The sequence below is a fragment of the Piliocolobus tephrosceles genome, chromosome 19 (genome assembly GCF_002776525.5).
Source record: "Piliocolobus tephrosceles isolate RC106 chromosome 19, ASM277652v3, whole genome shotgun sequence".
In the NCBI taxonomy this organism is placed as follows: Eukaryota; Metazoa; Chordata; class Mammalia; order Primates; family Cercopithecidae; genus Piliocolobus; species Piliocolobus tephrosceles.
Genome location: NC_045452.1, coordinates 7220459 through 7247622, shown reverse-complemented (window position 1 = coordinate 7247622; position 27164 = coordinate 7220459). Strand labels below are relative to the sequence as shown.

At 44.0% G+C, this 27164-nt stretch overlaps 1 protein-coding gene across 1 annotated transcript in view; it reads right to left on the bottom strand.

Moving 5' to 3' along the window:
- Nucleotides 1-27164, bottom strand: part of MYO18B (myosin XVIIIB) — a 298450-nt gene that overhangs the window by 166124 nt on the left and 105162 nt on the right. Inside the window, exons 19-22 of the mRNA XM_026447974.1 lie at nt 26330-26513; nt 24947-25169; nt 20706-20815; nt 2956-3021 (exon numbers count right to left, since the gene is read on the bottom strand). Of these exons, the coding sequence (XP_026303759.1) occupies nt 2956-3021; nt 20706-20815; nt 24947-25169; nt 26330-26513 (583 nt within the window). The remainder of the gene's footprint in view (nt 1-2955; nt 3022-20705; nt 20816-24946; nt 25170-26329; nt 26514-27164) is intronic.

Genomic DNA, 27164 nt, shown 5'->3' with positions numbered 1-27164 from the left:
TGATAAGCCTCTTGCCCCATTGACAAATGTATTCAGCAAGCAGTGGCAGACACCACCTGTTAAATGACACTTTATGGATCCCCACAGTCATCTTGGGAGGTAGAAAGTAATGGCCTCATTTTACAGATGAGATAACTGAGGCTCAGGGAAGTTAAACCAGTCACTCAAGATTCACGCAGTTAGGAAGTGGTGGTGCCTGGGTGTGGACTGGGTCAGCCGATTCTCTTGTGCCCTGAGTCATAGCCTTCTCCATTATTACGTGCCAATCCCACAATGCATAAGATGCTGCATCTGCCCCTAACGCTCTCGGTCTATCCCCCAGCCTGGCCTCCAAAAGGACACATTGACCTTGATTTGCTCTTGACAGTTGCTTAGTCAATACCAAGTATTATTCAAAAATAATCATGTTTTATTATCTGAATGTTTAGGCGTACAGACTTCTTGCTCCTGCCACTGTAAACTGTGTGTAACGACTGTTTTCTTTCTTCTTCTGCAAGAGCTACCAGGACTATAGGCACTGATTTTCATATTTATGACATAATTGCGTCATTATCTAGACCAGTGGTTCTCAGACTTGAGTGCACTGGAATCACCTAGAGGGCTTGTTATACAGACTGCTAGCCCTGTCCCCCTCCAGAGTTTCTGATTTACTAAGTCTGGGGTGGAGCCCGAGAATGTGTTTCTAGCAAGTTCTTGGGTGATGCTGATGCTGCTGGTCCAGGGCCCATACTTTGAGAAGTTCCTGGAGACGAAGAACAATTCCCCAGATTCAGGACTGTAAAGACCTATCTGTAAAGAATATGTTATGTACAGTCATGCACTGCATAATGACATTTCAGTCAACAATAGACGCATGCATATACAACAGTGATCCCATAACATGATAACACCACACATTTACTCTACTTTTTCTATGTTTAAATACTCAGATCCTTACCATCGTATCACAACTGCCTATGGTATTCAGTGCAGTCACATGCTGTACAGGTTTGCAGCCAGGAGCAATAGGCTGTGGCATCTACCAGGTGCGTAGTCGGCTATCCCATCTGTGTTTGTGTGAGTATGCTCTGTGATGTTCCCACAATGAAGAAATTGCCTATCCACTCATTTCTCAGAATGCATCCCCACTGTTAAACCACACATGACCGTACTTCCATTCATAAACAGTAGGACCCAGAGTGCATGGAAAAGGCCCCGGCGTTTAGGCCAATGCAGGTTTGCATGGAGTCTGAACCTTTGGCTATAGATAGGACCTTGAAAAGAGGCTTATTTCCCAGGGGCACAGCTTCCTCATCTGTAAAGCAGGAACACACCTGATATCTCACAGAAGACTGTGAGTGAGGATCAAAGAACAAAACGTGAAGTTGCCTCGCATAGTACCTGGCTTGCGTGGGAGTCCAGTAACTGACAGGTTTATCGTCTCTATTGAAAAAGCCTTCAAAGACTTGAGATGCTGCAACTCCTATCAGGAGAAATTATCTTGAGATCACAGTGGAATAATAGCTTCCACCATACACCTTAGCAGGACCAAGAGGCCAGTGGGGAGACACTAGCATGTTTAGGGTGGGTTGAGGGCTGGTAGCCAGTGTAGATGACTGTAAGCTCCCTCTGAGGAAAGGACCGCTCTCAGGGATGCATATGATAGGGAGGGCTCCATGAAGTACAAATAGCCAATAATGCCACCCTTGTGGGCTCCTGGAGAGCAGGACCCTCCCAGCACCTCACATAGCTCCTGGAGGTGGAAGGCAATTGACAAAGGTTTCTTAGACAGCATTAGCCAACCAGTAAGTAACTAGCTGGGGAAATTGTGGAGTAGTCTTTCTTTTGGTCTGTTCCTCTCCAGTCTTCCTTCCTTCCTTCTTTCCTTCCTTCCTTTTTTTTTTTTTTTTTTTTAGACAGAATCTCGTTCTAGTGCCCAGGCTGGAGTGCAGTGATGCAATCTCGGCTCACTGCAACCTTTGCCTCCCGGGTTCAAGCGATTCTCCTGCCTCAGCCTCCCAAGTAGCTGGGATTACAGGCGCACATCACCACGCCCAGATAATTTTTATATTTTTAGTAGAGACGGGGGTTTCACCATGTTGGCCGGGCTGGTCTCTAACTCCTGATCTCAGGTGATCTGCCTGCCTTGGCCTCCCAAAGTGCTGAGATTACAGGTGTGAGCCAACACGCCCAGCTTCTAGGTTGTATTTCTAAACTGTGTCCCTTTCCCCTGTCCCACCTCCTTGGTCCTTGAGTTTAGGATCGCCATGCCCCACTTGCCAAACTATCAGCCATGGAACACTAGCTCCAGAAGACGGTACTGGGTATTCCATACAAACAAAAGGCGAGGGCTTCCACAGTCAAATAGTTTGAGAATCCCTAAACATCATGTTTCCCACCTGGAAAACTTCAGCGCATATAAGCATATCAGGGAAGTGTGAAACTCTGCTATAAACTTTTGAGCATATTTGGAAGAGCTTTTGGCTTAACACCAGTTTGGGAAAAGCTATTTCTGTCAACTTGAATAATCACGGGCTTTCTTCTCAAGCCCCTTCTTTCTTTTCCCTTACTGCTGCTCGTTAGCTCTGATGACAGCTGTGTTAGAGCTGGTTGCAAAGTAGAAGTTAAAAGGCTGTGAGTGAAGACGAGCAGTTCTTCCCAGGTTTAATGGCAGCTCTTTCTGAGGCTCAGAAGGTCACCTTGAGGACCAGGATGCTAATTCTTCCAGACCACTTGGGGTCTCCAGGAGTGAAGCCTCCAATAAATGGTATTTCCCAGTGTGATTTCAACCATATTATGACACTTTATCTTCATGACCTTGTCAGACAGACAGGGCAGAAAATCATCAGCTCTTCTTTCAGTTTGGGAAAAGGAGACATACAGAGATAACGGACGATGGAGGTAGGACAAGAATCAGGTCATCTCTGGGTCCCTGATGTGATGGGCAGAATGTTGTAAGAAAGTGGCTCTACTCACTTGGCTGTGCCCCAGAGCCACCGCCTTCTTTTCCAGATCCAGGGTCTCCAAGAGCTCCTCCACGGCCTGGGGAGAAAAGAAGAGAGAAGTTAGAGAGCAGAGAAGGTAGGAGGATCCTAAAGGGGAAAGTCAAGCTGGCTCGATGGCTGATGCGCCAGGACAGAGGATGACCCCATATGTCTGTGAGCTTCGGCTAACAGAGCCCCACCTCACACAGGAAGGTGCAGATGCTGAGCACCTACTGTATGCCATCCACTCTACCTTCACACACACACCTATTTGTTCCATCCTCCTATTTTACAGAGCAGAAAACCAAAGATACGAAATGAAATAAAGGATGCAGCTGTTAGGGAAATCAGTACAGAGGTTCCTCAAATAATTAAACACAGAATTACCAGATGATCTGGCCATTCCACTTGTGTGTATATACCAAAATGAATTGAAATCAGGGTCTTGAAGAGAGATTTATACATTTATATTCTTAGCAGCATCATTCACAATACCCAAAAGGGGGAAACAACCCAAATGTCCACTGATGGATGAATGGATAAACACGATGTGGTCTATCCATACAACGGAATATTATTCAGCCTTAAAAAGGAAGAAAATTCTGACACATGTTACAACATGGATGAACCTCAAGGACATTAGTCCAAGCCAAATAAGTCAGTCACAAGAGGACAAGTACTGCATGATTCCACTTATAAATGAGGTACTTAGAGTAACCAAATTCATGGAGACAGAATAAAGAATTATGGGCCGGGCGCGGTGGCTCAAGCCTGTAATCCCAGCACTTTGGGAGGCCAAGGCGGGTGGATCACGAGGTCAGGAGATGGAGACCATCCTGGCTAACTCGGTGAAACCCCGTCTCTACTAAAAAATACAAAAAACTAGCCGGGCGAGGTGGCGGGCGCCTGTAGTCCCAGCTACTCCGGAGGCTGAGGCAGGAGAATGGCGTAAACCCGGGAGGCGGAGCTTGCAGTGAGCTGAGATCTGGCCACTGCACTCCAGCCTGGGCGGCAGAGCGAGACTCCCTCTCAAAAAAAAATAAATAAAAAATAAAGAATTATGGTGGCTAGGGGGTGGAGAGAGGGTGAAATGAAGGCTTATTTTTTAATGGGTACAGCATTTCAGTTTTGCAAGAGGAAGAGCATCGTGCAGATGGATGTTGTGATAGTCGCACCACATTGAGAATATACTTCTTGCCACTGAACTCTATGCTTAAAATGGTTAAGATGGGCCAGGCGCGGTGGTTCACGCCTGTAATCCCAGCACTTTGGGAGGCTGAGACGGGCGGATCACAAGCTCAGGAGATAGAGACCACCCTGACTAACACAGTGAAACCCTGTCTCTACTAAAAATACAAAAAATTTAGCTGGGTGTGGTGGCAAGTGCCTGTAGTCCCAGCTACTCGGGAGGCTGAGGCAGGAGAATGGCGTGAACCCGGGAGGCGGAGCTTGCAGTGAGCCGTGATTGCACCACTGCACTCCAGCCTGGGCGACAGAGCGAGACTCAAAAAAAAAAAAAAAGGGTTAAGATTAACTTTTATGTTATATATATTTTAATACATACACACATACACAACAAAAACTAAATGAAGGGGCTTTTTTTTTAAGATTACAAGTTTGCACACAGGGCAGAGACGGATTCCCATTAAGTTCTTTCTGACCACACCTATGTCTTGAACTGTAGTGCATGCCTAGTAATTCACTAAGTCCTCCTGTGACAGCCTCCCTGCTCTATGCTTCTCTCATTGCACTTCCTGGTGACTGCCTCTTTCCCACAAATATTTGCTAAATAAATGACATAGTCACTAACCTCACCTGCCTGACCTACATTATGGCATAGGAACCTGTGTTTTCTGTACTGCACTATAGTACTATTCTTTTTTTTTTTTTTTGAGACGGAGTCTTTCTCTGTCGCCAGGCTGGGATTCTCCTGCCCCAGCCTCCCAAGTAGCTGGGGCTACAAGCATGTGCCACCACGCCCGGCTAATTTTTGTATTGTTAGCAGAGACGGGGTTTCACCATGTTAGCCAGGATGGTCTCCATCTCTTGATCTCAGGATCCATCTGCCTCAGCCTCCCAAAGTGCTGGGATTACAGGTGTGAGCCACTGTGCCCAGCCTATAGTACTGTTCTACAGACACAGTAGGAGCTCAATAGATAGGATGACTGAATGAATAAACAGCCAAATCAGAAGAGATTCCACAGGGAAGAAAAGCAGCCTCATGCAGGGGAAACAATTTTACTCAAAGAGATTTCTGGATGCAGCATGGACCAATTGCCATTTAATGGAATCTTCCCCTTGTCAAATAGTTGTACAGGCTTTGAAACAATCAGCCAGTGATTTGGATTCTCAGATAAACCCAGGTTGTGCCTGGTTGCTTAGTGACTGCCAATTCCCCTCCCGCCCACCCTCATGCCACCCCTCACTGGTCTTTCATTCACTGAAAATCAGAAAGTCTATTTTAAGAATAAACTGTCAGAAAAGTAATTGCAATGCTCAGGAAGCAAAAGGTATTATGAGGCTGCAGTAATTTAGCAAATGAGTTTCAATTCCATGGGTCAAAGGCATCACAGAAGACTTCCTAAGACTAAAAAAAAAAAAAAAAAAAAAAAAATCCCTATTAAAAGTCTAGCCCCAGACTGCAATCAGGAAGGAAGCTCCATCTTCTGACCTCCTGGAGGAACATTCCATGACACTCTTCCAAAATTTCAGTGGTTTCACTTATCACATTTTAGCCAAACATGTTCCAAGGGAGCTGTAGGTGGTAGAAATGAATAAAACCAATATATCCAAAATATAAGGCCTTTTTTCTCTGCACAAGAAGAAAAAAACAAATAAAAAATTGACTGAAGATAAGATGGATGGATTTTTAAAAGGAAATATAAGACCAATGAAATTTTTCTAAGTGTACCTTGAAGGTAAAGTCTACGGCAGATGTTTTGGGGGAAAAAAAAAATCACGATCCAGAGTTAGATCCATCTGGGTTCAGATCTTGGTTTTATCACTCCATAAACTGTGTGGCCTTGGGGAAGTGCTTTACTCTGAGCCTCAGACTCCATTCAGAAAGATGGGGACAATAACAGCACCTGTTTTAGAAAATTCTGAGGCTGTGCTTGTGCAGGGCTTTATATAGCACTGGGCACGTAGTAAGCACTCAATAAATGTTAGGAGTTATTGCATCCTCATAGTCACCTCTGTTTTGGTCAAAACCTTGGAACGGTGCTGCAAAACATGAATGAAGGCTCCCACTTCTCAGCTACACTTCAAACCCTGCCAAAGCACGTGCTCAACCCACCGTAACCGAGTTTCCTTCCAGTGCAATGAAATGACTTGGCAAAGCTCACGTGTTTAGGAAGTGATGGTAGGGGGTTTGAACCCAATGAATCAGCTCCTGATCTTCTCTCCACCCTCCAGTACTGGGATCAGTTCCACCACTCACTAGCTGTGTGACCCTGAGCAGGTCTCTCCTCCTCTCTGGTCTTCAGTTTGCTTTCTACAACGTGGGGTAATCACGCCTGTCCGACAAGGATGTAGTGGAGATTTAATAAGGTCATATAAGCAGCATGTAAGGGAGATATTTCCAGAATGGTAGAGGAAGGAGCTTAATAAATCCTCTCCCCCTCCCAAAACATGATAAAAATGGATAAAATTTTCAATCACCACGAGTTCAATACTCTGGAAATTGGACAATGGGATACAACAAATTGAGAAGCATTTATTCAAGAAAACCTATTGGATCTCAGGTAGAAACAATGAGAGTTTGTGGCAATATTGATTACAGGTTCTCCCACTCACCACCCAGCCCAGCTGTGTCTCTCTCTCTCTGCAGTAGTCCTTCCAGGGTGAGGCAGCTGTGAAAAACAGCAGCTTTGCTTCCAGAAGGGGCTCACCTGTATGGGGCAAAGCATGGAAAAAACCCACGCCTGGGAGCACTGTCAGAAACACTAGCGATTTTGGCAGGAAACAAATGAGGAAGGCCAATGGCACAGCTAAGCCTAAGGTTGTTGTCCTGATTGAGGCAAGCACTAGCCCTTAAACAAGCCAGAAACATAACAGGAGATACAGGAAATAGAACAGCCACAGTGGACTTGATAAATTCCCATATATTCCTGGCTCCAGGCTAAACACAAGAACAAGAGAGACTGGAGAAGGCCCTGGCTATCTACATATCCCTATTTATTTGAACATGAAGCCATGTGTACAGGCAGAAAATATGTGAAAGGGCCAAACAGAAAGTAGAGGCTGAAGCACAACTGGGAACTACCTGAATGCTGAATGCATTTCCCAACCCCCACAGGGATCCAACAGGATAACAGAAAAGGCTTAAATATTCAAGATGTTTGATAACAACTTCTGCTGACTCGAAGCTACGTGGACACAGGAGCAACTCCTAGAAAGTCAGCTTTAAAATAAAAACCCAAATTTTTAAAAATTGGGCAGAGATATCAGTGGTCCCACATTGTGAGGAGACAGATTCCGTAATTTTAGTCAAGACAAGTTATAATACTAAATGATGAAGAAAAGATCAGAATGAAGAGTTACTATAACATATCATCTAAGATGTGCAGTCTTCAGCAAAAATGATAGGATGTGCAATAAACATAAAATTGTGATCCAAACTAAGGGTGAGGGGAAACAGTAGAAAGTATTTTTGTGGGTTCAGAATTTGGACTTAATGGCCAAAGACATCAAAACAGCTATTGTAAATATGTTCAAAGAACTAAAAGAAACAATGTTTAATGAATTAAAGGAGAGTGTAATAATAATGACTCCCTAAATACAAAATATCAATAACAAGAGATAAATTATTTTTAAAGATCCAAATGGAAATTCTTCATTTGAAAAGTAAATTAACTGAAATGATAAATTCACCAAAGGGGCTCAACAACAGATCCGAGATGTCAGATGAAAGAGTCAGCAGACTTGAAAACAGATCAATAGAAATTATCCAATTTGAAGAACAGAGAGAAATAGGAAGGAGGAAAAATAAATAGAGCCTCAGAGACATGTATGGCAAATCGAGCATGCCAATATATGCATAATAGGAGTCTCAGAAGAAGAGGAGAAAGACAAAGATTTTTATTTATTTATTTATTTATTTATTTATTTATTTATTTATTTATTTATTTTTGAGACGGAGTTTCGCTCTGTTGCCCAGGCTGGAGTTCAGTGGTGTGATCTCGGCTCATTGCAAGCTCCGCCTCCTGGGTTCATGCCATTCTCCTGCCTCAGCCTCCCGAGTAGCTGGGACTATAGGCGCCCACCACCACGCCTGGCTAATTTTTTGTATTTTTAGTAGAGACCGGGTTTCACCATGTTAGCCAGGATGGTCTCGATCTCCTGACCTCATGATCTGCCCGCCTCAGCCTCCCAAAGTGCTGGGATTACAGGCATGAGCCACTGCGCCCAGCAAAAGATTTTAAAAGTATGGAAAACGATGGCTAGAAGCTTCCCAAATTTGACCCCCCTCCTCACCCCCCAAAAAATCTAGGCATCCTAGCAGGTCATTGAATTCCAAATAGAATAAACACAAAGAAGCCGCCCCAAGATTTATTATAAACTATTGAAAATCTTGAAAGCAGAAAGAGAGGAATAACTTATTGTGTAAAGAGAAGCATTAAAACTATTAGTGGCTGACTTATCTTCAGAGACAATGAAGTCCAGAATGCAGTGAGATTACATGTTAGAAGTGCTGAAAGGAAAAAACAAACATGTCAATCAGGAATTCTGTATCTGGCAAAATTATTCTTCAAAACTGAAGGTGAAGTAAGGACCGTCTCAGGTAAACAAAGGCTGAGGGAACTTATTGCTATGAGACCTGCCTTACTGTTTCACTTATATTAAAGGAAGTCCTTCAGGATGAAAGGTATCATATCACATGTAATTCAAATACTTAATGAACTAAAGAGCATGGGAAAATAAAAACACATAGGAAAATGTAAAAATCTTCATCCTACAGAACGGGAGAAAATGTTTGCAATCTACTCATCTGACAAAGGGCTGATATCCAGAATCTACTAAGAACTCAAACAAATTTACAAGAAAAAAACAAACAACCGCATCAAAAAGTGGGCAAAGGATATGAACAGACACTTGGCAAAAGAAGACATTTATGCAGCCAACAGACAAATGAAAAAATGCTCATCATCACTCGCCATCAGAGAAATGCAAATCAAAACCACAATGAGATGCCATCTCACACCAGTTAGAATGGCAATCATTAAAAAGTCAGGAAACAACAGGTGCTGGAGAGGATGTGGAGAAATAGGAACACTCTGACACTGTTGGTGGGACTGTAAACTAGTTCAACCATTGTGGAAGACAGTGTGGCGATTCCTCAAGGATCTAGAACTAGACATACCATTTGACCCTGCCATCCCATTACTGGGTATATACCCAAAGGATTATAAATCATGCTGCTATAAAGACACATGCACACGTATGTTTATGGCAGCACTCTTCACAATAGCAAAGACTTGGAACCAACCCAAATGTCCACCAATGATAGACTGGATTAAGAAAATGCGGCACATATACACCATGGAATACTATGCAACCATAAAAAAGGATGAGTTCATGTCCTTTGTAGGGACATGGATGAAGCTGGAAACCATCATTCTCAGCAAACTATCGCAAGGACAAAAAAACCAAACACTGCATGTTCTCACTCATAGGTGGGAACTGAACAATGAGAACACTTGGACACGGGAAGGGGAACATCACACACCGGGGCCTGTTGTGGGGTGAGGGGAGTGGGGAGGGATAGTATTAGGAGATATACCTAATGTAAATGATGAGTTAATGGGTGCAGCACACCAACATGGCACATATATACATATATAACAAACCTGCACGTTGTGCACATGTACCCTAGAACTTAAAGTATAATAATAAAAGAAATCTTCATTTTTTTCTTTGCTTCCCTTAACTCACCTAAAAGACATAAGATTAAATAAAAGAAAATCATGAAGCTTTATTGTTGATTTCATAACATATATAGATGTGATTTGTAGTTATCCCTCAGTATCCACAGAGAATTGGTTCCAGGACCCCCAAAGGATACCAAAATCTGCAGATGCATTAGTCCTTTATATAAAATGGCATAGTATTTACAAATAACCTACGCATAATCTTCTGTATACTTTATCTCTAGATTACTTATAATACCTAATACAATGTAAAATGCCATACAGATAGTTATTATATTGTGTTGTTTAAGGAATCATGACAAGAAAATAAGTCTGTATATGTTTGGTACAGACACAACCATTCTTTTTTTTCCAAATATTTTCAGTAAGCTGTTGGTTCAGTTTGTGGATGTAGAACCCACAGATACATATGGAGGGTAGACTGTGTATAACAATAGTATCAATAAGGTAGGAGGAAGACACGAGCTATATTGGAGCAAAGGTTCTATATTTTCCCAGAATTAAGTTAATATTAATCTGAAGTACAGCATCTTGAATTACAAAACATACTGTAATCCATAGAACAATCACTAGAAGGGGTATTCAAATTGCCCCCTGGAAAATATCTAGTTTACACAAAAGAAGGAAGTAAAGGAGGAGAGGACTAAAAGAAGGTGTGAAGCCCATATAGAAAATAGCAAAATGGCCGGGCGCGGTGGCTCAAGCCTGTAATCCCAGCACTTTGGGAAGCCGAGACGGGTGGATCACGAGGTCAGGAGATCGAGACCATCCTGGCTAACCCGGTGAAACCCCGTCTCTACTAAAAAGTACAAAAAACTAGCCGGGCGAGGTGGCGGGCGCCTGTAGTCCCAGCTACTTGGGAGGCTGAGGCAAGAGAATGGCATAAACCCGGGAGGCGGAGCTTGCAGTGAGCTGAGATCCGGCCACTGCACTCCAGCCTGGGCGACAGAGCGAAACTCCGTCTCAAAAAAAAAAAAAAAAAAAAAATAGCAAAATGGCAGGCACGTGTAAATTATATTACAGATCAATATATTGAACACCTTAATAAAAAGGCAGAGATTGTCAATTCGGATTTTGCAAAAAGAAGATTCAACTATATACCATCTGTAAGAGTTGCAGTTAGATGCAAAGGTAGGTTGGAAGGGGGAAAATGAAATAAGATCTATCATGTAAACACTAAACATGAGATAGCTGGAGTGACTATACTATTATCGGACAAATTTTGTTTTAAATTTTGGTTAAAATTGAAAACAAAAATCATTACTAGAAAGAAAAGGAGACATTTTATAGCAACAAAGGGTTAATCCATCCAGAAGATACAGCATTATAAATATGTCTGTACCTAACCACAGAGCCCCAAAACACGTGAAGCAAAAATGCATAGAATGACAGCATAAATAGAAAATTTAACATTAATAGTTGGAAAGCGTAATACCTGACTCTCAATAATTTACAGAACAATTAAACATAAACGATAGCAATACGCCAGGCACAGTGGCTCACACCTGTTGTCCCAGGACTTTGGGACACTGAGGCCAGAGGATTCCTGGAGCCCAGGAGGTCGAGACCAGACTGGGAAACACAGTGAGACCCTATCTCTAAAAAACAAAATCAGCCAGGTGTGGTGGCATATGCCTGTAGTCTGAGTAACTCAGGGGGCTGAAACAGGAGTATCACTCGAGCCCAGGAAGTCAAGGCTGCAGTGAGCCATAATCGTGCCACTGCACTCCAGCCTGGGCAACAGAGCAAGACACCGCCCTGTCTCAAAAAAAAAAAAAAAAAAAAAGCAATGATATATAAGACTTGAACTATACTATTAACCAAATCGCCCCAACTAACATCTATAGACAACTCAACAACTGAAGAATACACGTTTTTTACAAGCACACCTTGAACACTCTCCTAGATATATAATATTAGGCCATAAAATAAGTCTCAATAAAACAAACAAACAAACAAAAATAAATGTAAAAGTACTGAAATTATATAAAATATGTTCTCAAACTAAAACAGAATTAAATTAGAAACCAACAAGAAAAAAGGTGAGAAAGTTCCAAATATGTAGAAATTAATACACTTCTTAATAAACAATGGGTCAAAGAAGAAATCACACTAGGAATCGGAAAATACCTTGAACTAAATGAACATTTTTATGTAATGCAGCCAAAGTAGTACTTTGAGGAAAATGTATGCTTTAACCATGTATATTGGAAAAGGTGAAGGATTTTGAACCAATAATTTGAGCAAGATTCCATTTTAAGAAACCAGGAAAAGTAGAGAAAACTAAACTGAAATCAAGTGAAAGGAAGGAAATAATATAGAGTGGAAATCAATAGAAGACAATAGAACCAAAGAAAACAGAAAAACAACAGAGAAAAAAATCAGTGAAATCAAAAGTTTGTCCTTTGAAAAGACAAAATTGACGAAGTGTATTTACACCAACCAAGGAATAAAGAGGCAGAAAGAAAGAGATGCTACTAATTAGCACAGTCAGACCAAGAGAATGAATTTAGATTATGAAAATAAACTCTTCATTTATGGCCAATAAATGTTTGACAAAGGTTCCAACACAATTCACTGGGAGAAATAATAATAGTCTTTCCAACAATTCACTGGGAGAAATAATAATAGTCTTTCCAACAAATGGTACTGGGACAATTGACAAATGGTACTGGGACAATTGAATATTCATATGCAAAAAAATGAATGCAGGCATGTATGTTACACAGTACACAAAATTAACTCACAACGGATCAAATGTCTACATGGAGGAGCTAAAACTACAAATCTTCTAGCGGAAAATGGGAGAATATCTCTGTAACCTAGGGGTAGGTAAAGAGTTCTTAGATATGAAAAAAGCACCCGTCACTTAAAAAATTAGTAAATTGAACTTCATAAAAATTAAAATCTCCGTGCATCACTATGAAAATGAAAAGACAAGCCACAGGCTGGAAGAAAATATTTTCAAAGATACATCTGATAAATAATTATGTCTAGAACAAATAAAGAACTACTACAACTTTATAAGATAAACAGCCTAATTAAAATGGGCAAAAAAAAAAAAATAGAGATTTCACAAAAAAAGAGATAAAGTAGCTACTAGGCACATGAAAAAAAAAAAAAAAGAGTCAACATCATTAGGGAAAATGCAAATTAAAACCACAATGAAATGCCGCTTTGTATACAACAGGATGGCTTGAATCAAAAAGGCAAACAATTCCAAGTATTGATAAGGATAGAAAGTGAAACCATCAAACATTGCCAGTGAGGATGAACAATGGTAGAGCCACTTTGAAAAATAACTTGACAGTTTCTTTAAAAGTTATATTTAAAAGTTAAACATAAATTTACCATATAACCTGGCAATTCTCCTCCAAGAATGCACCCAAAAGAAGTAGAAACATGTTTTTACACAACGACTGATATGCAAATGGTTCACAACATCCTTTTTCATAATAGTCAGAAAATCAAAAACTATCCAAATGTAGTTTAGAGATGATCATTTGATTAAATATCTACTACTATTAATCAAAAAATACTTTATCTTAACAATTATTTGAGGTTTTTAAGGCAAAGATTAAAGCCTTCATTGTATAGAAGGGGCATTAAAATCCATAGAAATAGTAAAATTTTACTATTTTTATGACAAAATCATAATTGCTTACATTTATTATTTATTCTGTGTATATGAAAGTCACCATGTCAATATCTTAAATTACTCAATCCTCCTATCAAGAGTATTAGAGACTATTAGTATGCCATTTTAAGATAATAAAACTAAGTCAAAGAAGGGCTGAGTGACTTGCCAAATGTCACACAGCCAATGAGCAGATTAGACACCGTACGTGCTCAGAAAGCCAGACTCCAGAATCTGTATCCTTAACCTATTAAGCTATCCCACCTCGAATTCACAACTGGTAAGATTCATTCAATGAAGCAGCCCAGGCATTGAGCATAGATGGGTCATTGTCTTCACTGTAAGTCAACATTACACCTCAGCAAACATGGCTCTTGGCAAACCTGAGATCTCTCCGCCTTAAGTATGAATATTCCAATAGCCTGTGTCAAATTGAGCCCAGATTTTGGGGTCTAATAGATTTCAGTCACATCCAACCCACAGCCCCCACTTACACCATTCCATTGTTTCCTAGAATTTTGCAAAGAGCTCTCTCTCCAATGTTGAAGAAGAGTGTACCTAAAAAGCATATGGGCTGACATCTCACATTTCACTGTATATGCCAGACGGGCAGAGAGACTCCAGAAATGATGAAGAGCCATAGCTGCAAAGGGCTTCCCCACCTCACTCCTCAATGAACAGCTTGATATGAAGAATCTGTGTCTATGGAATAGGACGCTTATCCTGTGAACCATTTGGCCGCCGTTCATATAGCATCTGCCCCCATGAAGCCCACACCATGGTCCAATGGCTTCCATATGCTGAGCTCCTACAATGTACCAGACACTTTGCTATGCCATACTATATGCTGCCTATGGTCATACATCTATCATGTATCAAGGGCGTGGATTCATAGAGAGATATATGAAGAAGATACATTTGAACTCAAGTCTATCTGACTCTAAATCACATACTTTAACCACTGAGCCTCTCTCACAAGTGGCCAAATCATTCCATAAGGGTGCTGTGTCTGTTTTTTAACTATTTATGCTCAAGGCTATAAATGAAATGCCTGGAAAAAGGCAGACACTATCCAAAAACCAAATGCACGTGCACACACCAATGTAATTGGGTTGATAAAAATAAAGTGGAAAACATGTAAAATAATTAAAACAACAGACCCAGCTCACAGTGTGCGGTGGTTCACACCTGCAATCCCAGCACTTTGGTAGACCAAGGTGGCTGGATCATCTGAGGTCAGGAGCTCAAGACCAGCCTGGCCAACATGGTGAAACCCAGTCTCTACAAAAATACAAAACTTAGCCAGACGTGGTGGCACGTGCCTGTAGTCCCAGCTACTCAGGAGGCTGAGGCAGGAGAATTGCTTGAACCCAGGAGGCAGAGGTTGCAGTGAGCTGAGATAGCACCACTGCACTCCAGCCTGGGCGACAGAGCGAGACTCTGTCTCAAAAAACAAACAAAACAATAGACGCAAACAGGAGGGAGACAGCAAGGTGAACAAGAAAGGGATGATGAACAAATTTCAGGAGCAAAGGTGGTGGGAGCCCCTGAATAATTATTCAGCACCTAGAGAGCAGCTTCCTCTCTGGCCATGGGCTCATAAGGGTTTCCTCCCAGCAGATAAAGACTCTTGAGATGAATTCGCAGGAAACTGGGAGTGTCCACCAGGGGGGGAGACAGAATAACAGTGGCCGCCTTTGAGAAGATGGATTGACAGCCCTTAATTATGTTCTTCAGATCAAGTCCTCAGGGCCAGAGATTTTGCCGGCTAAAATCAATCAACACTGTAGACACTCTGCGTGGAGGAGGGCAGGCCCAAGGGTTTCCTCACATCGATCAGAGAGGTTTGGCAACTCCTGCTTCAGCAGCAGAAAAATGGAAGGGACCAGAATCTGGGACTTAGCCAAGGTGAGTTGAAAGAGCGCCTTCACTGACCTGCCTGAAATTCCATCCTTGTATTCACTCTATGTAGGCTTCGGTGTAGGTTAAAGCATCATCTAACCAGAGGGAGTAGCCTGGGAGACAGGAATGGAACTGAAGATGATTACGGGGAGAAGACAGGGTCATTTGGGAGGCTTCAGTATGTGCCTGGGTGTCTAGAGGAGACAGGGGACTCCGGAATAGCCAGAGGTCAGCGTGAGGACACTGCTTCCTAGAGAGGACCATGGAATGGGCAGCATGGACTTCGCTTCCTTCATAATTTTGCTGAAGCCAGTCCAAGTCATAAAGATCAGGTCTGCTATGCCATGCACCTGCTGAAGCCCTTCAGAGGAGCATCGCCGAACACCTGATAAAGCCTAGACTCTCCAGCTTGGCTAACAAGAACCCAGAATTTGCTTCTGTTAAAGCCCTCAGCCCCTTTTCTTGGCACTTGGCATCTTTTATGCTCCAGCACCATGAAACTATCTATGCACCTCCGTGACTCCAGATCTTTGCAATCCTGTACCTAACATGAGAATGTCCAGTAACCTTCCTCCTACTCAGTTCCTCCAGATAGTTTCACAGACCTCATCTCAAGCATCACCTACTTCTGAGACGTCTTCCCTGAGTGCCCTGCTCTCACCTCCCTTGGAAACATCAAATGTTTTAGTGGCATCTCCTGGGGTATACCAAAGCCAGCTCTGTATGGAAGTTGCTGGTGCCTAGCACAGGATCTGGTGAAAAGCAGGCACTTGGTTAAAGTTGGATGAAATTAATGACAATTATTTAAAGTTAATATCCATGAATGGCATGTCCTATAACGAACTGCACTAAATACTTTGCCTGCCTTCAGAGGGCTTCCATTCAAGTCCTGTGTGAACATGAAAAGATGCTCAACACCCCTAATCATGAGGGAAATGCAAATCAAAACCACATTGAGACACCATCTCATACCCATTAGCATGGCAACTATCAAAAAACAAAACAAAAAATAACACGTTGGCAAGAATGTGGAGAAATTGCCATCCATATGCAGTATTGGTGAAAATGCAAAATGGTACAGCTGCTATAAAAAACTGTATGGCAGCTCATCGAAAAATTTAAAATAGAATTACCATATGATTCAGCTATTTCACTTCTGGGTATATACCCCAAAAAACTGAAAGCAGGGTCTCACCAGGGCCTACTGGAGGGTAAAGGGTGGGAGGAGGGTGAGGACTGAGCAGCTACCTATTGTGTACCATGCTTATTACCTGGGTGATGAACTTGTCTGTACACCAAACCCCTGTAACATGAAATTTACTTCTATAATAAACCTGTATGTACACCTCCCCTGAACCTAAAACAAGAGTTAAAAAAAAGAAAGTAGGGTCTTGAAGAGATATTTGTACATTCAACCCAGCAACCCCATTACTGGGTATATAGCTAAAGGAATAGAAATCATTCTATTGTAAAGACACATGCACCTGCATGCTCATTGTAGCACAATTTGCAATAGCGAAGACATAGAATCCCCCTAAATGCCCATCAGTGACAGACCAGATAAAGAAAATGTGGTACATAGACACTATGGAATACTATACAGTCACGAAAAAAAGAGTGCGATGACGTCCTCTGCAGAAACATGAATGGAGCTGGAGGCTATTATCCTTAGCAAACTCATGCAGGAACAGAAAACCAAATACCATACGTTCTCACGTATAAGTGGGAGCTAAATGATGAGAGCAAACGGACACATAGAGGGGAACACCACACACTGGAGCCTGTTGAAGGGTGAAGGATGGGAGGAGGGAGAGAATCAGGAAACATAACTAATGGGTACTAGGCTTAACACCTGGGTGATGAAATAATCTGTACAACAAACCCCCATGACACAAGTTTGTTACAACAAACCTGCATTTGTACCCCCAAACTTAAAAGTTAAAAAAGAAACATGGAATCAACCCAAACATCCACTGACAGTTGAATGGACAGGTAAAATAAGGTATACATCCACAATGGAATATTTTTCAGCCTCAGGAAGGAAATTCTGACACATGCCATGATGTGAATGAACCTTGAGGACATTATGCAAAGTGAAATTAACCAGTCACAAAAGGATATATACAGCATGATTTTACTTCTATGATGGACTTAGAATAGTCAGATTTATAGAGACAGAAAGCAGAATGATGATGGTCAGAGCCTGAGAAGAGGAGGAATCAGGAATTACTGTTTAATGGGTACCAAGTCTCAATTTTGCAAGATGAAGAAGTTATGGAGATGAATGGTGCTTATTGTTGCTCAAAAATATGAATGTACTTAATACCATTGATCAATACACTTAAAAATGGTTATGCTGGTAAAGTTCTTATTATGTGTATTTTACCGTAATTTTTTTTTAAGCCCTGTGTCAGGAATCTGAGAGCCTGAGTTCACATCCCAGCTCCACTGCTACCTGGCTGGGTGGTCATGACCTCAGCTGCCTACGCTGTGAAATGAGGATGATTCCCAGAGTGGGAAGGCTTTATATTTTGAATACTGTCTTAGCTCATGGTTCTGTAACCTTTTCATAGTACGTCTGATATTTCGTAACGAGAGTTTATGCATCTGTGATAAAAGACATATGCTACTTCTGTTTCAGGAACACAATATATCCATCAGGTACCCACCAAATGAGAGTACTTCATTGGGAAACAGTCTTGGCATGAAACACCAACATTCAGACCCCACCTGCTAGACCCACAGGGGACTTCACCAAGACCCATTTTACACTCTGACAATGAATCCCCTCTGCTGCCGTCTAGTGTCTAATGACAATATTGACCTTTTCTAGCTGTCAACCTTGTCTTATTAAATCCTGAGGTCTTAACTGCTTTGCACACAGAAACTGATAGTTTGCCCACCCGAGCACGTGTTCATGTATAATTCATGGCATATCATGTGGCCTGACAAATGAATATTTATCAGCTTTTTCATAAGAGGCAGGATGGTGTTTCTTTTTGTTGCTACCAAAATTCTATGCTGCAGCAAATAAAATTTGTGAGCAAATAAAAAAAGAAGAAGAAGCAGCAAAAATTCCCAACCAAGTCCATTCTCCTTGTAATTTTCCATTTTCTGAGGCCTCTAGCATGTATGGAGGTGGTTTCGGTTTGGCTACAACAGAGAACTGCTGACTCATTCAGAATAGAAACACTTCCATATGCTACACCCTTTCCCTCCACAAAAAACTCCCCCATACCTGACTCCTGCACCATTTTCAACCACAGAGGAGCCCAAGACCCTCTCAGTGGTTCCATTCAGCCCCTCTGAATGAAGTCAAATTTGGGGAGACCAAGAATAAGGAACCCCTGAACGAAGACTGGCACAGAGAGGTTGATGGCACCAAGTCAGGCAGAATTTCATGGCTTCCAAAATGGGCCGCTACCCAGAGAAGGGATAGCCCTGTGCCCAGACATCTGGGGATGATGTCTCCTCCATGGTGAGTTAGGAGGGCCCTGCAAAAGTCATTGCCTTGTCTACTGAAAGTGGCTTGTGCCCTGGAGCCCACTGCAAAGAACTAAGAAGACACCTAAGAATTGTGACTCTGTTTACTTCTAGTCTTCTGACTCATTCATTGAGGACCGCAGTGCTGATGATCTCAGGCACATGCAGGCATGTGCAGTTGCAACGGGATTGTGAACACGTGGTCTGTGCGATTTGTGTGTCATCACCCTGGATTTGAAAGAGGATGATGACATTGATGGTGCTGCTGCTGATGTTGATGACGGTGGTTAGTGTATATTGAGCCCAGGCCCTGTGTATATGAACTATACTATTACATGCCATTCTCAGAACACTCCATTGAGTGGCATGGAGTACTTTTTCATCTTGTTATTCAGATCCCAGCTCAGCTATCACCCTCCATCACATCCACTTGTTTAATTAGTTTTTGTAGCACTTATCCTGAAATTATGTGGATTCCCCTATATATTTTCTGCATTGTGGTCCTTCCCACTTTACAGATGAGGAAAGGGAGGCAGAAAGATGACATAACTAGTTTACATTCACACAGCCCCAGCTGGGAATCAAATTCAGGTCTGTTTGAACTACCTCCCTTTATGAACTATGCTCTTTAAACTATCGTCCCCTGGAATTGAGAAACTTGAGTCCAAGGAGCAAACTCACAAATGCCTGGCTGTGTGGCCTCGGGAGCGCCACTTCATCTCTAAGAAACGTGGTGTTCTCTTTTGTAAATGGGGTGTAATAGCTCTTCTTTTGCAGGGCTGTTATGAAGATGAAATAGGGCTTTGCAAATTCTAACAAGGTCTCTAATCATTGATAAGCCTGTGGCCATTCTTAAGAGAAATATTTATTGAAAGTTTGGCACTGGAAGTAGAGATGAGATTCCATGAGTTTATGCTGTAGTTGGAGAAAGAAGACACACAGGGACAAATATACAGAGTTAGGCCTGGGTGTTCATTCATTCATTCATTTACTCAACAAAAAAATTATTGAGCTCTTGCTGGAAGCCAGAAAACATAGAGGAGATTCACATTATTTCAGGTAAGTGCTACATACACATCAAAACAAGAGGATGTGGCAGTGAATGATATCTGAGCTGGGATCTGAAAAACAACATGACACCAGCCAGAGTGAGTGCTCCAGGCGGAGAAAACAGCTCGTGCAAAGGCCCTAAGGTGTGATGTTCATTAGAATTCTCAAACACGGAGTCCTGATGTAAATATTTCCTAAACATTTTAGACCCTGAAGCCCTCTTTTCATAGACCACCTCAGGGTGCTGGTGCTGAATGGAACACACTTTGCAAATGATGACTTTTCACTTTGCTAGGGTCCCTTTTAGCTGGGATGCTGTCTTCTCATGACTCTACTCTTATTCTTTTCCTAAAGTTCCTTATGTAGGGGTCAGAAGGGTCATTCTGGGCTGGGTCGGGTCCCAAATGACATTGTTGTGTGGGTTTGGTCTAGAGCAAGGATTTGAGCGAAACCTCATGCTGCCCTCAGCACTGCCCCCATGGTCCTGCTTTCAGATTCCAGCTGGTCCAGATGCCCCCTGGGGCAATCCCTTATGGAACACAAGCCCATCAGACCTCAGTCAAAGCCATGTTGCCCAGGCTGGTCTTGAACTCCTGGACTCAAGCAATCCACCCACCTGGGTCTCCCAAAGCACTGAGATTACAGGCGTGAGCCACTCACCGTGCCCAGCCTTGGAACATATCCAATAACCAACATATCCGTATCTGGGGCCTTCACCCCTTTTGCATGTGCTCCACCTACCTTCCTTTCATCTATTCCCTCGGAGGTCGACATGAGCTTCTTCAGGAGTGGAGGGTTCAGCACCTGGAATTGCCGGCGGAAGTGAGTGAGCCCCATGTGGTCAGCATAGCCTAGGGAGGTAGGAGCAGGCAGGAGAAGAGCACAGAGTCCAGATGAGAAGACCCAGCCCAGTTCCCTAAACTCCCAGACAGGAGTTCAGGGTCCTGCTCCCAGCCTGGCTACTAACTTGCCGCATGGTCTCATATTTTGGGGCCTCAGTTTCTCCATTTGTTAATTTAAGAGACTAGATTTGATTAGCACTTCCCAGAGGTGTTCCTGAGAACACAAACCCTATAAAATGCTCCACTGCAAGTCTGAAAAAGCTGCACACTCATCTGCCTCTTGGAAGAGGCACGTCAGCATCCAAGTCAAGGACTCTGAGAACTCGTGCAGGGGAGATACCCGATTAGCCTTGAGTTTCCCAATGTTAACCCAGAGGTTCCAAAACCTGTTTGACAAAGGAAAGTGTTTTGTTTAACAGGAATTACCACCCCATACACTGTATGTGAAGCATGCTGCATTGGACAGTATCTAAGGGTTTTTGTAAGTCTACCATGCAGGGTGGACACAGCTGCATCCTTCTATGTGGGGAACTGGGAAGAGAAGGGGTGCCTGCAAAGCTATTGGGAGAAAATGACATTAGATTCAGTTTGTGAAGAAGCCATAGGGTTTTCCTAAAGAACTTGGTATGGAAGAGAAGTCTAGGCAGAGGGACCTGTACAGACAAGACCTAAATCAAGGAAGTATAAGATACATTCTTTTTTTTTTTTTTTTTTTGAGACGGAGTCTCGCTCTGTTGCCCAGGCTGCAGTGCAGTAGCCGGATCTCAGCTTACTGCAAGCTCCGCTTCCCGGGTTTACGCCATTCTTCTGCCTCAGCCTCCCGAGTAGCTGGGACTACAGGCACCCACCACCGTGCCCGGCTAATTTTTTTGTATTTTTTAGTAGAGACGGGGTTTCACTGTGTTAGCCAGGATGGCCTCGATCTCCTGACCTGGTGATCCGCCCGTCTCAGCCTCCCAAAGTGCTGGGATTATAGGCTTGAGCCACCGCGCCTGGCAGTATAAGATACACTCTAAGGCTGGTCATGGTGTCTACAAAAAATACAAAAATTTGCCAGTCATGGTGGTGCAGGCTGTAGTCGCTGCCACTCTGGAGGCGGGAGAATTACTTGGGCCAGGAGGCAGAGGTTGCAGTAAGCCATGATCGTTCCACTGCACTCCAGCCTGGGTGATAGAGCAAGACACTGTCCCAAAAAAGAAAAAAAAAAAATTATTTTATAGTCCACAGTAACAGCCAGCATTTACTGAGAGCTTATGTGTGCAAATCACTAGGGTAACAACTTCCTCGTGTTACAGACACTCATGGGCCTATATTATTATCCTCACTTTACAAAAGGGGAAACTGAGACCCAGAGAGATGAATTCACGTAGTTACACAAGGAAAAATAGTAACTGTCTCAGTTGGGACTCAAACCCAGGCAGTGGAGAGTAGCCAAAGGAGAGCAGAAACCAGGTCCCAAAGGAAACTGAACTCAAATTCCAGGTCTCAAGATTTAGACTCTTCCCTGGGTGCGAGAAGAGCCTCGATTGCTTCAGAAAGACCCCTCGAGTGACTGGATCAGAAAATGTATGGTAAAATCTCACTCCACTTTTGAGACTTCACGATAAGCCAAATGCATCAACTAGGAAGAACAGCAATCGTGTGTGTGGCTAATCCTGGAAGACTTCCTGGGGAAGAGGAGGGTCTCAGACCAACTCTGCAGGACGCAGACAGCACAGAGATGGGGGACCTTGGAGGATACCAGCCTCCTTTAGGGCAGACCTATCTGCGTTCATGTCCCATCTCTGTGCTTACGAGCCCCATGACTGGGAAAATGATTCACCTTTTTGAGATTCAATTTCTTCACTTGCCAGATGATAATAACAAGATCTATCTTCACATGGTCACTATGAGGATTAAATGCGATGACAATTATAGTAAAAGCAGCTAATGGGTATCATGTGCTTTTCCACAACCTGCCACTCTTCTAAGCTTTATTGTCTTATTAATGCACCCAGCCCCACAGCAGCCTTCAGAGGTATGAGCTATTATAGGAGAGGAAAGGGAGATAAGCCCTAGCAAATTTCCTAGAGTCACATGGCTGGTGAGAGGTGGCGGCCAGAATCAAGGCCAAACCATCTCCCTCCAGAGTTGGAGCCATGCCCACCAGGCTGCACAATAGGTAACGTTTAATAAATGTTTACTACATACCTTTAGCACAGTGAGAATGATCTCATTTAGTGTATCTGACAACACAGTGTCTAGCACGTAGTAGGTACTCAATAAATAGCGTGCATGGGTATGTATCACACATGCATGTGTATATATGCATATATATATATATATATATATTATATGCACAGATTCCAAATAATAAATATTTGATGTATCTGTGTATGCATACAAATATATCTCATGTGAGTGTGAAAGAGACAGACGTGACTTACAATAGAAATAAAAAGAGGAAACGAACCAGGTCTAGGAGACAGAAATTGGCCATTTCTACCATGAGATATCAGGCCTTCGCTTAGTTGGAAAGCTCATCCTGGCTGAGTTGGGCTGTGCTGAGAACAGAGAGGGCAGATAGTGTCATGAGGTCACGCGGACACAGGAGCGGGACGCCCTGACCCTGAATGCACACAGGTATTCTAACAGTCTGATCCAGGTCCAGGGCGCCTGCAAAGGCCCAGCACTTCCTGCCAAGCAGCCAAATAGAATCGATTAAGTGTGGGGGACCAGCCACCGGCTGTGACCATCCCCCTCTTCTCGTGACATTGTCTGTCTCCCTCCTCTGCGGCTGTGCGGGCGGGAGGGAAAATCATTGATATGCTCAGCGGAGTGGGGGTCTCATCTTTGCTTCTAGCTGCTCCCAGTCAAATACTCTGTGCCCAGGGGTCCATTATGAACCCAGCAGGGGGAGATGGGGGAAGCGGCCACACACTAGGGACTAGTGACTGCGGAGACTTCACCCAAATGAGGTGCCCACCTGAGACTTCTGCCTGTCCCAGTCACTCTGTCCTCTGCAGACAGCATGGCTGTGTCTGAGCCATTTTTGACTGTCAGAGAGGCGAGTCAAAGTGGTGGCCTTTGGGGACTGAGAGGCAGAAAAGGATAGCAAGGACTGAGATCAAACTCAACTCCTAAGATTAGCTGATGTGGGGACATCAGGTGCACATTTGCTTACTAAAATACAGACCCAAAAACTTCAATCCCTTGATTAAAATCCCTCAATCCCCCTGCCAGCCTATCATCTCCCCACGTGGACCTGGTGATAACCCAACAGAGGCATTCGCAGCCTGCACTGGTGAATGTCTCGGCCTCTTCTCCCACAACTCCTCACTCATTCTGAATCCACTTCTCTGAAAACCTGCCCCTTTTATGCCTCCCTTCTTCTTCATACTTTCTGATCCTTCTGCCTAATGTTTCCTCCCCTTGCCAGAGGTGAGCAGTTTCTTATGCTTCGAGGCCTGACCATGATATTACATTGCTGTGAGGTTTCCCCAGACTCCCAGTGAGAGTCGGAAGCTCCCTCCTCTAGGCCTCAGGGCCTCCTGTATCCCTGGGTGATATGAGCCCTCATCAAATCATATCATCGTCTCCTGGGATCACGGCAATCTCCCAAACCAAAGTGAGCATCATGAACGCCAAAATATCACTCATCACGGAAATTCCACCCTCTATTGCAAGACAATGCTCCTTAGAAATTCATGGCTAAAAGGAAGACACAGCCGTAATCTTCTAGGAGTGTACAGGCAATTCTAGAAATAATATGGGCTTTTTCAACAGGTGCAGCTAACCACCATAGCACACGTATACCTATGTAACAAACCTGCATGTGCGGTACATGTATCCTGTTTTGTGTGTGTGTGTGGTTTTTTTTTTTAGAAGAAATAAAGAAAAAAAAAGAGTGGACTTCAGACTCAAAGAGACCGGGGTCCTGATCCAGACTCTGCCATGTCCAGGCAAGGTGACCACGTGCAAGTACTTCCACCTCTCTGACCATCAGTGGCCTCATCTCAGAAGACTGCTGGGAAGAGTAACCAGGATGCTGGGTGTGAAGCTCCTAGCACATGGCAGAGGCTCCCATCCCTTGGCTGCCACCGGTGGGTGGACATGTCCCAGGAGTCAGAGACAAGGTGCCCTGTCCTGGCTGTCTCTTACCTGTCCTGTGCAGACGCAGAGCCTCCAGGATGTGGAACCCAGCAAGCTGCACCCTCAGTGCTGGGATATCCAGGGCCAGAGGTGCACCTGCCCCAGGCTTGTCTCTACCAGGCTGTGGTGGTGTAGGAGATTCCTGCTCACTCCTGCTTTCCACCACAGGGTTTGGGACCAGGCAGTGGATAAAGTGCAGCTGGGACCTTTTGATCATGCTGGTCAGTGCATCCTAGGACCAAATAGAGGGGAAGTCAGGGCCAGTTGTCTCAGAGAGACACAGAAAGGGGACTGGACCCTCCGCAAATATTCATTAAGCCCAACCTGGGCACCTTTGGGGCCCCTATGCCCTACATCAAGGAGCTCCTACCTACAGCCTGATTTGGACTCATGAGAAATAATGGTCCTTGTTGAAACAGATGGAGAAACTGAGGCATGGAGAGAGCAAGTAAATGGCCCGAGGTCACACAGACCAGTGGCAGAAGAGCTAGGACTAGAACTCAGGACTCAGGCTAAGGGCGTTTCCACTATAACCCACCAGGAGGTTCATTTTTTTTTTCTTTTTAAAAAGTAATTAATTTATTATTATTATTTTTTGAGACACAGTCTCACTCTGTCGCCAGGCTGGAGTGCAGAGGCACGATCTCAGCTCATTGCAACTTTCTCCTCCCAGGTTCAAGCGATTCTCCTGCCTCAGCCTCCCAAGTAGTGGGACTACAGGCGCTCGCCACCATGCCCGGCTAATTTTTTGTACTTTTAGTAGAGATGGGGTTTCACCATGTTGGCCAGGCTGGTCTTGAACTCGTGACCTTGTGATGTGCCCATCTTGGTCTCCCAAAGCACTGGGATCACAGGCGTGAGCCACTGCGCCAGGCCACTACAAGGTTTATTTCAAGGTGTCCTTCCCTTGTCTCAGCCCATTCTCATCTGTGCTCAGCCTGGCCACTGACCAATCTCATGCCCTCCTTTATTCACGGTTTCACATTCCAGGTCTAGGTACCACATTTACATCCAGCTGGGCCCTGCCGCCTTGCCCCAGGGGAACCTGGTGGTGAGCAAGGCAGACAGGGCTAGTCTGGCTCTCATATGTGCCACTGGAGTCAAGAGGGCATTCATAGCTTGTGGGAACTCCTCCAGGCCTCTCAACTCAACACCAAGTGGCACAGGCTGAAGGCCTCAGACTTGGATCGGTCACTTCCCAGGGGCGTGACCAGAGCCAAGTTTCATCGCTGCTGGGAGCCCCCATTTCCTCCTCTGTGGAGCGTGGGGTGACGCTCGCCCCTCTGGCCTTGCTGGGGAGGTTAGAGATGATGTAGGCACATGACTCAGCCCAGAGGAGACAAAGATGAGGCAGTGAAGGCCAGGACACCATGAGACAGGGTGCCTACTCACCATCTGCAGCTTGATCTGGGAGCACGGGGCTTTCCTCCTCACCGCGGCAAGGCTACTGGCAAAGGTCCTCCTCACCATGCGGTTCCTCTGCAGGGCCTGCTGGGAGGTGCCCTCCAGGCCTGCCACAGCCCGGCACACAGGAGGCAGCTTGGATCGGGCCTGGAATAGACTCCGCAGCTCCTCTCTGGTTGGGAGGAGGGAAAAGAGAGAGGAGCTTTAGGAGGTTCTTGGGAAAGCCTTGGCCTGGGTGGTGGCAAAGGGAACAAGCCTTCTTGCTTCCTGCTCCTCTGCTTCCTAAAGCCTCCTCTACAGTCACGTGTCCCAGCTGCTCCCCTTCATTCACAGTCTCTCCTGCCAGGTGAGGCTTTGCTTCATGGCAAATGCCAGCTCCTTCCTGATGCCCGTCTTCTACCTGCAAATGCTCCCTCCCTCCCTAGGCTTAGAGCATCTGTCCTATGGATATTCTTGTCACTTACATACCTATAGCAAGGCTATGACACCTATACTTTCTTAGAGGGCAAAATCCTCTCTGCTATTCCTCGACCAGGCCTAGCACACAGTAGGCATGCGCCATGTGTTTCATGCAAGAAGGAATGACTCAGGCTGGGCACACAGTTTGTGGAGCTGCAAGATAATGTCAAATAAATACCCAGCCTAGGCCGGGCACGGTGGCTCACGCCTGTAATCCCAGCATTTTGGGAGCCCAAGGCGGGCAGATCATGAGGTCAGGAGATTGAGACCATCCTGGCTAACACAATGAAACCCCATCTCTACTAAAAACACAAAAAATTATCCAGGTGGCAGGCGCCTGTAGTCCCAGCTGCTCAGGAGGCTG